The sequence below is a fragment of the Schistocerca gregaria genome, chromosome 5 (assembly GCF_023897955.1).
Source record: "Schistocerca gregaria isolate iqSchGreg1 chromosome 5, iqSchGreg1.2, whole genome shotgun sequence".
Classification (NCBI taxonomy): Eukaryota; Metazoa; Arthropoda; class Insecta; order Orthoptera; family Acrididae; genus Schistocerca; species Schistocerca gregaria.
The window spans coordinates 209398351-209412015 of record NC_064924.1 but is presented as its reverse complement, the minus strand read 5'-3'; the positions used below and the strand labels follow the sequence as shown (position 1 = coordinate 209412015).

Sequence of the window (13665 nt, the reverse complement as noted above, 5' to 3'; positions counted from 1 at the left end):
GACACTCTGAAGGTTCAATGATGTCATCATGCAGCATCTTCTCCACTTCCTCTCGGACAATCTGCCATTCAGCCAGCAACACTGGCTAATTGGTCGATGATCCCCAACGTTGATAAAGTGTTTTACCATGGACCACTTGGTCTGTCTCTCCTCCACTCAGATTTTCAAAGCACCCAAAAATTGACAGAGAATGGCTATCACTTGCCAGCATTGTTCCTTGGTCATTTGGTCTGGCCAGATCTTGTTGGTAGTTCAATAGGTCAATAGCAACTTTCTCTCCTGTTTTGTCTGCAGTGGTAGCAGAGCAAGATTCTTTGACAATGACACTATTGCTGTGCTTCCTGTTCAGTAGTTCCTACACACATACCTTTAGGGACGGGTTGTGGCTGTTCATGACAGTTAGCGATCTGAAGTTCTCCTTGACCACATACAGTGTTTATGATCATAACTGGCATGTAGATTTTGTTTGTAAGCCTAACAGAAGCTTCAAAGTTTAACAGGGCATCCTGATTGATGACAAACTCATTTTGACAAAGATGGCAGAATAACATCTTCAATGGCAAACACAGGTATGCAATCATACTCATTGTATGGTGGTTGGGATAGCTTTGTCAATCTGGAGGCTCATACCTTACACAGTCTATGGCTGCTTATCATGCCTGCAAGAAGTCTCACAAGAATAACATTGTCACTACTTTCTGCTAAAACAATGAATTCAATTATATATATAACGATCAATATACCTCTTTTTCAACATTCTCTATCAGCTCCTGGCGTATGATGTTGACATTCATGACTGCTACCTCTTATGTAATCGGCCTGACATTTTGGCTGCCATATACTGCTATATTTCTTCTCTTACTATATGGTGTATCTGAGAGCGAGCTCATGGTGGTCTTCACAACTGCCATATGGACCATATTCAGCAGCTCGTCATACCTCTTTCATCCAATTCTTTTCTGTTGCATTTCTGCTATTTGCTGACACCACTTTATGATTTCCTCTGTTACTGTGACATCCTTTACTAGAAGAGCTTAGTGCATGCCTTCAGTAACTCCTTTCATTAAATGTGAGACTTTGTCAGGTTTGTATTCACAATGAGATATAAGGCCAAAACATTCTGTATATTCATCTGCGCCATTTCTCCATGACATTGGGCCCTGTTCTTCAACTGTTCTCCCACTAACTGGAGTTCCTGATGGTTGCCACTAAACTTTTCCTTCAGTTTGGGCTAGAGTACATTCTTTTCATTGTTCTTGAACCACTGCAGGGTTATGCTGCCCAAGTAAACATGAACATTTGCCACAAATCTTCTCATCCCACCTACTGTATTGTATCTGATGACTCGACTGAATCCATTCAGTCACTTTGTCAGGCACTGACCAGAGTCTTCAGAAGACACTGATGGATGCCTGATGAGATGACTGACTGCTGTTTTGCAGTCCATCATCTGTCTCCTGATTATACCAACCTTAGGAATGATGTACTGCTTGTAGTCCAGTCCCGTACATGTAGATGGTGGCTTTTAGGATGCCTAATTGGAGCTACAATGGTATAGATGTTTTGAAGTATCCATTCGCCTCCAAATGATGTCATGCAGAATGAAGTCCAAACCCAAAAGTGAGGTTGTCAATGAAGTACAACAATTAGCACTGAATGCACTTTTATTACTAATGCCAACATACTGCCAGAACAGAACTGATATGCTGGAAGAAGAGTGCAGCAATTTACAAAAACATCAAATACTCCAGAATATAAAAAACATAAGAAATTTCAAGATGTTCCACAAGTGAGAAATATTAACAACAGATATTTCTGATTGTTGTGTTTGAGCTGGCATGACCTGCAGCTCACCAGACAGCAATGCTAACCAATTCACCATACTGCATGTACCACAGCTTGATGCAATATGCTGAGCGTCATCATACAGTAGGCTCCAACTGGTAGGAGCCTCAGATTTATGACAATGCTTGATGCATGACAAACAGCCTCAGGACAAGACTCGCCTTATACCTCACGCAGTCACAATCAGTATAGCCACAGAAATATTTATGAGAGTTCTGACTCTAATAAACTCAGAGCTGACTAGCAGTATTACTAAAGTGCCCCAAGATAAAGGTAGTTAAAATCTTTAGAAGATTAGATAGATAGCACAAACTCTTCATCAAAAGCTCATGCTAAAGTATGCTCCATATAAGCACACATTCTCTTGGTGGTACAGAGAAATTTTGTGGGTGATGTTGCTGATTCACTATGAATTTGACGCTATACTCACATCACCACTGCTGGCTGCTGAATCAGGGCAGTGTATGTACCTTTTTATCACACTATTTTCATGAAAGCACTGGGAAACTTGAGGGTTGCATGATCCATAAAAAGTTAGTGTTAAGTACATCACATTTACAAAATTAATAACCAAGTTATATGACTACCAGAATCAATTTCTAGTGCACTACAGGAAATGGACATGTGTGTCACCTATTCTTTGCCATCAATTTTGACTATGGGATGCATTACCATCATTTGCTCCATTCCCTTCTCCTGACCATATATTTTAATTGCTCATGCAAAGGTTGTTGCTTGTTCAAGGGAACAAACTTAAACACAAGGATCATACAGAGTAAATTACACCAGAGAGAGAGAAAAAAAATCATCTTTCCTATGAAGAAGTAGAAATTTAGTGAAACATTATAAAAGACTGAAGCTGTGTTGCAGACTGAATATTGGGTCTGTCAGTGTACATAAGTAAGACTGAGACAAAACTTTAATCTGCCATGACAAGTCTGCATCCCTTAGAACCACATCACTTGAAAGATAGATGCAAAAAAGACTAGTCTTTAGGTTTCTTCAAGAAAGGGGAACAGCAGGAGGCTGAATTTGTTTGTGACAGAGAGATGCTCGCAAACTGCCTGTGAGTTACTAGTTACTTGAACTTATAAAACAACAAAACTTTGGGGTGAAAGAGCTGAGTATAATTACAGTCAAAAATGCAAAGTTTAAATATTTCTCAAAGGTTTTTCCAACAACAGCTCAATTTTTTAACTACATAGGCTTCTGTGGTCAGAGTCAGCCGACATAAAGGTCTTCTGGGTATGGCACCTAATTATATATAAAACTACTGCTGTTGCATTTATGCAATTTGCTGACACCACTTTACGATTTCCTCTGTTACTGTGACATCCTTTACTGAAAGGGCTTAGTGCATGCCTTCTGTAGCTCCTTTCATTAAATGTGAGATTTTGTCAGCTTTTTTCAGGTTCGGATTCACAGTGAGGTATAGGACCAAAACATTCTGTATATTTTCTGTGTCATATTTCCCCACGACATTGGGCTCTGTTCTTCAACTGCTCTTCCACTAACTGGAGTTCCTGATGGTTGCCACTGAATTTCTCCTTCAATTTGGCCTGGAGCGTCTTCTTTTCATTGTTCTCGAACCACTGTAGAGTTATGCTGTCCAAGTAAACAGGCACATTGCCACAAACAGGGTGTATACGATCTGGGACAACCAGGAGATCCGGGAATTTTTTCATCCGGGAGAAAACCATGAAAAACCCAGGAATTTTTTAGAATTCTGGGAATTTTTCACTGTTTTAGTTTTCAGTTGAATTTTTGTAACTTTGACTGGCAAGAACCAATACGCTAACAAAGAATATTACTGTATCTCGCTACTGCAGAATAATACTGCAGCAATAAAAAACGAACGAGAGAAAAAAAAAGTAAAACTAAGTTGCAAAGGAAATGCACCATATACAACAACAAAACACATGGCTCATACAATCGTTTGCCAACAGCAAAACGTGTTAAAGGCTTTAGGAAGACTATTCATGACAAATTGCCTCCGATGAGCGTGACGTCACAATTGTTTACATTAGATTCATTTGAGCGGTTGTGAGTGAGCTTATGCGCATGTACAGTTGAGTCGCGTTTCAGTAGTACCCTCTTCTGACTACAGAAGTGTGGCAGTTAGCAGTATAAGCAATTGCAGTAGTACCCTCTTCTGGCTACAGAAGTGTGGCAGTTAGCAGTATAAGCAATTGCAGTAGTACCCTCTTCTGGCTACAGAAGTGTGGTAGTTAGCAGTATAAGCAATTGCAGCATCAGCCAGATTCACGTATGCGCAACAGGCCTGGAACTAGGGGGCGGGGGCAAACAGGGGTATCTGGCCCAGGCGACAGTTTCAGCGGGGGGGCGCCAAATTCATATTATTGAGGAAATAGACCTTGTTTCACAAAGCGCCTAGCATCCAGCTTTCGTTGGTATATCAATTACTCATATGATTTTGAACGCATCCCTGTTGGCTTTTGAACATTTTTGAACAAATTCTAAGTTGATTTCTGAAATAATTGCAAGCTGATTTTTGAATGCGTGCATAGTGTAAGTGATATCTCTGCCAGGGGAATCCCCGTTGCAACTAGAAATAAACTTTCCTGCAGGCCAAAGGGGCGGGTCTATACGAGCTGAGCGGAATGAAGCTGAACGGATGAATGCCAATCGCCGTTTATGTGGTTCATTGGGTTTGCAAATGATTAGCGTTGTTATAACTACTAGCGAATTCCATAGATTCAGACTACCAGAGTGGAAATAAACAAATAAAAGGAATAACAGGCAACAAATATTGCGTATTCTCCCCTCCATATATCCAAGAAAATGAAATTTTGACAGAAAATTTTTGGCCAGACCACCATGCTACTAAGGGCCAGTTATACAGTCCCCGGCTAGCAGCCGCTAAAGATCTGTTCTGGGAGTAATGTGGAAAACTCATTGTACGAACACGTAATAACGCCTAACCGCAGAATAAATGCGGGTTAACTAAACCGGTGACTGTAGCAGGGTTAGTGAAGTTAACCAGAGAATAAGTTTTGACACTGGCAGGAATAGTTACATAATTAGTGATGACAAGATTGTTTGTTAGAACAACAAAGGAGAAGAAACAGGGACTCACACAAATTACAAAAGAATATGACAATTCCAAATTTATATAAAAATTTCGTACTACTACTTTTCGATCTAATGCTTCAGAAGCTATAGAGTATGAATGAAATGTGAAACTATATCCAAACATAACACTTTTTGCTTGTAGTTGGCCTAATAGGCATTTGACAGTGGTACTTCGTGAATTATATTCCGTCTGGTCTTGGGTTCAATTTGTATTAACAGCTTTTGTAGTATTAGACAACATCATTTCATTTTTTGAAGTGGAAAAACTTTTGATGAAGTTTGGTGAGATAATAGATCCTTTCACAAAAACGAAAGGACACCATGTAAAGCTGCAGCAAGGTTAGACAGAAATTAAGGACTGAAGAAATGTGTACTGTCTTGCTTGTCACTTGTCTTTACTCGTTTTATGTATCCTATATTTAATTTTATGTCACACAAAACAGCAAGTTATTAGCTAATAGGCTACAAAGACTGCAAATTTTCTGAAGAGTACTTGTTATGCTGGTTACAAATAATCCCATCCAGTATTAATTGCGAGATTTTTTAAAAGAGGGGCAGGGTGTCAAACCGGCCGACTGGGAGCAGGAGAGGCACCACAGGACATTTTAATTTCCACTGTCCTGAATATAGTTTGATGGAACCCATTACAAAATATTACATATTTGAATTCCACAGAGTGAAATTCAGAGACGTGCGACAGAAGAATGCTGTGTGAAGAAGTGTGGCACTGCACTTTGGCACACTTAAGACCAAATAACATGTCTTACTTTCCCTCGAGCATATGTTTCATGTATCAGACTCTTCAGAAAGATGTGTGCTACAAAATGAAGATATTTTACAAAAGTCGATTTTTTAAAATTTTTCGCGTCCAACCTCAAACGCTCGTGGGAGGGGGAGCGCCACTATCTAGTATTGCCCCGGTTTGGAAATATCGTCGATCCGGACCTGATGCACGGAGCAGTCTGAGTTGTAGTGGGGAGGTGGTAGTCTCCACGTGACCCATGTTTACGTTAAGTGATTTTGCAGTTCTCTCTTCGTTTACTGCTCTCACGTCAAATGAAAACAAAACAGATGTCTTGGCCGGGAGCTATCAAGTGAATTAAAATACATTCACATAATTACGGAGGGCTAAAATATGTTGTTAGTTTCAGATTTTATTTTGTTTCCACCTTTTTGACAGTCAAGCGTTGAGTGCCTTGCAGAACAATGAAGTTATTTTTGTCGATTTGTCAAAGACACTTGACTTTTGTTAATCTTTTCTGATGAGGCAGTAAATTTATTTGAAATGAAGTGTTTAATTCCACACTATTGGCTAGTTTCAACTGTTAACTGCATTAGATGTTCCCGTTTTCATCTTCTAGCAAATATGGCATTATGCCTTCATAAGGAACCAAACATTAGATAATATAGTACTGGCACTCCAAGAAAACTTACATCTGAATCTGGACATACGAATGTGCACTTAAAGCCGAATGATGTATTTTAGTGTGGTTCACAAAATTCCAATGCTCTTGGAGTATCCTCTAATGTCTTGTTTCTTTTATGACATAATGTAAGATCTTTTAATGCAACACTGTGGCTGCGTAAGTGCGGCGACGCCTGTTTATCTGGCACTCTCTGGCAACTGCTGAAACTAATCTAACAGGTCGTGGGAAAATATTCGGAATGGCTCTTTGAAAAGCGTTACTTTCAAAGTACGAACATTTACAATATTTTCGAGCCCGAAAGATCAGACATTTATGTTGTCGTCAAAAATTTTACTGGCACTTTGTGTGATATCTCTTAAAGTGTAACTTACGCAAAAAATGAATAAATAAATAAATAAATAAATTATGTGTGAAAGCTTAGCTACTTTTACAGCTTATTAATCTAAGAGACCAATTTTATACATAAAAGCTTTTCTTTTCTTGTAGCAACACTATGTATATTAATTTAAACCATTATCTTTCCCTATTTATGTGTTAGTGCTACTTAACAGTGATGTTGCTTTTGGCTGACCATATCACTTGTCCTATGCTCTGAATATCCGCAGTCATCGGCCAGCGAGATCGTTTGTAATGAGCTACAACTGGCTTACAAAAGCGCATCGCAATCTCTATTTCAGTCCTCCGGAAAGTAACGTGCAGTGTTTGGTGGAATTGGAATTTATACTTTCGTAATACGAAAATATGCAGTGTGCATGTTGCTGCACATGAGACATCTTTCCAAAACGTATTTTTTCTCCTGAGTTTCGCTTTCTAAAGTGCCTGGAAATTCTACTCCGGTGTATAAAACCACAACCACTGAAAGGATTGATAAGTTTTACAGTTCCGAGGAAAACTGTACTGCTACTTAACACAGAAAAAGTGTGTTTTCATCCGGGAGAAATTCGATTTTTAACCAGGAAATTTTTAACCGGGAAATATTTTTTTCTCATCCATGTATACACTCTGACAAATCACCTCATCCCACCTATTGTGTTTCATGACTTGACTGAATCCATTCAGTCACTTTGTCACTCTAACTAGAGTAGACCCAGAAGAAGCCCACTGCAACTGTGACCGAAACATTGGTTTTTCTCCAGCAGCAGTAGTTTTATACATTATGACATGGTACCATACCCGGATAATTTTTATGACAAAAGAAGCACTACATTCTGAAAAAGTGTGGGTATCAGAGGATTTTAGGATTTTGGAAAATATATATTTCAAAGAAAAGAAGCGGAATGAGAACCCATACTCTGATACATGCTCTTTCATTGACTGAAAATATTCTGTAGTATTTTCTTGTGAGCAATAATCTTCTTGTGAATTAAACTGTTGGTAAAGGACTTTTGAAAAATAAAATCAAAATTACTTATGAAATAAAGAGCAAAACATTTCCGTAACACGATACATTAATGTTAATTTACTGTCACACATCACTACATGTACTCATACTAGGCGAAACTCATCTACTTTATACGTACTGATTCACAGATTTTCCCATTTGTTACATTCCATCACTTTCCTGAGCTGATCCTCCACATGACTGTAAAAGTTCTCAGTACCTTCAATTTTGTCAAGGTTTCGTTCTAGCATCTAAAATAGGAGAAGCATTTGTTATTACTTTGTAACAACAATAACTCATTCAAATGAAAATTTTGAGCTAATTATTCCAGTCATTGCAATTTGCATGACAAATGTTGGAGTGAAAGGTCCTTACCACTATGTTTGTATATCCAAGGGCCTCTGACAGTCGTAACTTAAATTTCATGAGGCCATCTGGTAACTCAGATTTGTGTAAACAAACAGTTGAATCCAGTATTTCTACATTTATCTGTGTGCTGAAAAGAAGGACGTTGTATGTTACTAGTATCAGGCATATAAATTTCAAAGGTGTATGTGTAACCTAATGTTCATGAAGATAATAAAACCAGCTATAAATAATCAGAAATCAAAGGGTAGACACTATCTTGCTTTTATTTGTTTTGCATTGTGCCACTTGTTATGCAAATGAGAACTAGCTAATCTAACTGTATTTCAATTTCTTTGGTATATAGCTGTCCTGTTACAAGGGGAGAGGGATATAATTTGTGGCCTTGCTTCTAGAAGCTCTGTTGATGATGGTGACACTTAAATATGTCCTAATGCATGTGATTTACATATAAAATAGTCACTTCAGGATAAACCCAACACTGCAACTGCAGTGTGTAGTTCAAGTCAGCAGATGAACAAGTGGTCCAGTCATCTAATCAACCTCATATTTTCAAAAATAGGTATGTGATACAACTCAAGTCTTCTACAAGGGTTAGCAAGGTACAGAAAAGTAAAGTGTGATTATAATTAAAGTACAGCTACTCACAGAGATCCAATGTGGGCTGCTAATTATTGTACAACAGTGAAACTCAGATATTCTGATGTGTTAATTTGGAATCAATTTATGCTGGAAAAAATTAGTTCCAATTTTGACCAACAGGTGTAAATCTGGCACTGTGAATGCAAGAAAGATGTTTCCATACATAATGGATTAGTAATGGGACACAGGCAGAAAAGGTCAAACAAGTGAGAAAGGCACAATATTGGTTTTATTATTTACCACTGCTTAAATAATTTGTTCAATATGAGCACTACTGTACAGTGCCACATTTGCATCTGGTGGCCAAAATAGGAAATAATTTCTCCAGGCCAAAATAGGAAATAATTTTTTCCAAAGTAAATTGGTTCTGCATTTGCATACCTACCAAGTTCCACTGGCTTATGATAATTACACTCCACACTGGAACTCTGTGAGCAGTTGCACATTAACTATAGCCACCCAGTACATGGAAAGAACAAATACTTAGCGATTGGGAATTTGAGCAATAGTCTATAGTTGAGTCTGCCTAGGTAGATCCCTGACAGCTAGCCGCACTGTTGCAGGCTCTCAACTGCTAAACGAAAATGGCTGCAGGTAGAAACAGCAGCAGTATATAGAGCTGTGACAACTCTGAAGCTTTGCCATACAAATGTTCACAACACTGCATTGCACGACTGGTTGAGGTAGTCATGAAAAGCTGTTGCGTCCAGCCCACTGCAACTGTCAAAGATTTTCTTACACCAATTCAACTAGAGGAATAAAATTCCTAATTTTACATCTATTACTTCTACAGCAGGTATAGTGTTTTCTGTTGAGATTCAGAAGAGATCCTGCTAGTGAGTTTTAAATGAGTATGGTGACTGGTGCTGCAAGAATAGTATACGTAAACACCAGCAACACCTGTCACTTTGTTTCAGCTGCTCTCCTGGCCCCACTGGGTATGCCCTTGATAGAGACCAATCTCGTCACTGAGGATCCTGATAAACTTCTATACATCTATTTCTTAAATGTATTTTACAACACTAGGTAACCATTTTTCCTAAAGGAACACTTTGGACCTGACAGCAAATGGTTGAGACAGCCTGTGTTCCTTATCAAAGTATGGAAGGAAAAGACTATAAATAAAATGCTGCAGAGGAAAAAATTGGGAAACACAGTTATTTCAGAAATTATTATGTTTGAATGCATCACAGCAGTTTCTAGCATTCATTATTGCTTTATAGGAAAATAAATAGAGACTACAGGATACACACAGAGATATCAGTCAGCACTTCTACATCAAAAACATTTTCAAATTACAGTTATAATTACCCATCCGATGCTTCAGCTGTTATTCCTGCTATGTAAATATGTGGCACACTGAATTCACATTTTACTCTGCTTAGTTTTAAAGTTCCAGCAAGATTTTTCATGGCCATTAAAACATTGCAGAGTTGCTGTCTTCTTTGCAAATGAAGTTCCAACTTTGGTTTCCAAATTTTCAACACATTCATTTCCTTCAAAAGTTCAGTTTGAACAATGTTTGGTCCCTCTATCTGAACAGCAGACAGCAACAAGCAAAAACGTGAATTATGCCGAATTCGCTGTTTCCCTGTGAATAATGTGAAGCTGGTTATGAATACAAATACTACGTTAAGAAAATCCACTGAAATTACATGCAAAGATGAGGACAGCTGCTACACAAAAAATTGGTAACATCTGCAAAATTTCCAAACAGACCACTACTTTTTGTGGAAACCGCAAACCAAGGACAAGGCATATTATTCCAATGAAATTTACTGCATTGTTTAGAGACATGACAAAACACCAGTGGTTAGAACAAACCAAAACACTTGGCATTTGTCCGCTGCATCGCTCAACAACGCAGTCTGTCCAACTGCGCTCACCAATGTTGCGTCTAACACATACATTGTCATCACTGAGGGACAAATTGAAGTGGAACTTTTATGAAAAAATCACAGTTTATCATTCCCAAATGCCAGTGATGGTGCATGGGCACCCCCCCCCCCCCCCCCCCCCACACACACACAGTCTGAGGTGCTGGAGGCTTCTGGTCAACAGAAGTCAATGCAGTGGTAAGCATGCCACCAGTCCAGCCCTCAGCAGGCAATGCCGAATCATCTGTGCGGACATGTCCATACTATTGGTAGTGCTCTGACAATAAGTGTGAAGCACTGTTCTGTCATTTACAGCCATGTGGCCAAGGTGGCAGTCATCCCATGTGTGGCCAAGGTGGCAGTCATCCCATGCTCTGGTCACACTGTGTGATCCAGTACCTGCTTGTCACAGTGTATCACCCTCTTCTATCCACTGATTCTACATACATATTACTACCATAGAAGTGTGCCCTGTACATGTGGCAACATCATGGTATGATGAAACTGTTTCCCAGAAACAAATTGTTCTGTTCTGTTCAAACTAACTCACATGCAGATATTGCGCCCTTTGATGTCAACAAGGCAGATCGGCACAGCTTGCATGTTTCCACTTCAGCTGACTGCTCTGCACCAACTGAATGTGGCATAGCACCAACCTGTCTGTTCTCTCAAAAGAAGGTGTTTCTGGGCCCATGTGCAAGCCATTACTCTGCATTCTTAATGACCTATTATGGTTCCATTGTTCTCCACAAACTTCTATTTTGGAGTGATTCAGACCACTCATTCTAAGCATTGCAATGTTCATAAATTGGAATGTAGTCTTCAACAGGACACATACTGTGATAGTATACAACACATGAATTGAGCATACCAACTGACTAATGGAAATCATGCAAAAAGTTAAATACTGCACAGCACTCCAACATAAAGTTTTCAGATACAATATGAACTAGTGGTAATATGATTACCTCAATATTACACACAAGTGGTCCTGTTAATAATGTAGAAGTTTATAAGTAGACAATAGATTTCTGAGCAGTGGATGCGCTCCATTAGTGATTAATGTATTTCAATAGTAAGTAAATGCAATGGGAGTAGAGGGTACAAGAGTGGCAGCTAATTGATGGTTTTGTGGTATGATCGCCCTCCATCACCCCATCCATGAAGATTTCGAGCATCACACCAATGGACTTGTTATGGAAATTTAATGAAGCAGCTGGGAACCAAGTGCTGAAATAGCCGAGTCTGGCCAGAATGTTCCTTCTGGAATGTTGTAAAATGTTCCAGAATCTTCCAGAAGATTCAAGAAATTTTGCAGAATCTTTCACTGTTCTGTTTTGCTGTGGATACAATCCAGTTCAAAGGGGTATATATAGGCGAAGGTGAGGCACATGCATGAACTTACTTTTGCAAATCAGTTAAAGAGGATCAAGGAAAAGTGAAAGTCATAAAAAGTGAAATAAATTTAAGGCAAAGTGAATAGCTTAAGGTAGTAGACAATGACTTAGTGGAATTTTGGCATGTTAAGTAATATTAACAGAGTGGGATCATTGTTACCATTATCAAACATTGTTGACTACTTCAGTGAATTTAAGAGTATTTAGTATTTTTGAGCATTTAAGAGTATTTTTGAGTTTAACACACTTAAATATTTACCTCTTTTTTTTTAAATTAATTTTTACTACATTCTCAAGTTATCTTTAATATCTTCAAAAACCCAATGAAAATTAAGGCCAAGTACAGCAATTTTTTTCTGTTTTTCAGCTAGTTCAAAATAAATGAATAGGAAACAGCTGCTATTGGAATAAATTTCCATTATCAACAGCTGACAATAATTTCATTACATAACAAAATTACAAAAAAGATAACTGCGTGGAGTCTGACAATAATCTTGATACAATGTGAACAGACCTACCTGCTGTCCTTCACCACACTGTGATACAGTTAGTTTACAGTTGTTTACTATACAACAACAACAACAACAAATATTTTATCAGCACACTGTCTTTTGGAATTTTCATTCACACAGAAGAGATGTGTTTAGCTTGCTTATAGGGTCGTTTTACCTGAAATATAATGCAGTTTCCGGTGGTTTTATTGAGTAACAGCATAAGCTGTTACAAGTTTCCTGACTTACAGGGTCAGTAATCTTCTGCATATTATGATGTTAGGACATATGGTACCACTGTGAAGTGCATAGCAGGGTATTTCCTATAGTACCACATATTAGAGTCTTCCATTATGGATTACATTCGGGTTAGAGGAAGAATGATTTCAAATGGCTCTGTTTGTACCATCATTAGTCTGATCTTGTCTTCATGGTCAAAGGAACTATTTGTAGGGGGCTATAGGAAATTTCTAAATTTCTCACTTAACTGAGGTTCGTGGAATTTTGTTAGTAGGCTTTTGCAAGGAAGTTGGCGACTATCTTTCAGTTTCTGCCAGTTCAGTTTTTCAGCATTCCCATAACACTCCCCCATGAGTCAAATGGTATTATCACCATTTGTGCTTCCCTTCTTTGTTACTCCTATATAATATGTGCCTCATACACTTGACCAATACCGAGTGAGGTGGTACAGTTGTTAGCACACTGGACTTGCATTCAGGAGGACGATGGTTCAATCCCGCATCCAGTCATCTTGATATAGGTTTTCCATGGTTTCCCTAAATCTGCTTCAGGCAAATGCCGAGATGGTTCTTTTGAAAGGGCACAGTTGACTTCCTTCCCTAATCCGATGAGACCAATGGCCTCGTAGTTTGGTCTCATCCCCCAAATCAACCCCAACTTGACCAATATTGTAGGAATGGTTACACTGAATTTTGTAAGCAGTTGTCTTTGTGGAATGATAGCATTTTCTCAGGATCCTATCAAATGGGCTAAGGTCTACCATCTATCGAGCCTATGTGATCTTTCCACTTGAAATCCTCGCAAATAGTTACATTCAATTATATGTGTGAGTTGACTGATTCCAATTGTGACTCACTGATACTGTAGTCACAGAGTTTCTGAATTTTGTGTAATGCACAATTCCGC

At 38.6% G+C, this 13665-nt stretch overlaps 1 protein-coding gene across 3 annotated transcripts in view; it reads right to left on the bottom strand.

Annotated features, from left to right (window-relative positions):
* The window catches only part of LOC126272349 (uncharacterized), an 81971-nt gene that overhangs the window by 37870 nt on the left and 30436 nt on the right, over positions 1-13665 (bottom strand). For all 3 annotated transcript variants that reach the window (XR_007549212.1, XM_049975155.1, XM_049975154.1), the window contains exons 2-4: positions 10066-10345; positions 8122-8242; positions 7886-7997 (exon numbers count right to left, since the gene is read on the bottom strand). Coding sequence is in view for 2 of the 3 variants with exons in the window: in XM_049975155.1 (XP_049831112.1) it covers positions 7890-7997; positions 8122-8242; positions 10066-10345 (509 nt within the window). In the remaining variant the exon portion in view is untranslated. The remainder of the gene's footprint in view (positions 1-7885; positions 7998-8121; positions 8243-10065; positions 10346-13665) is intronic.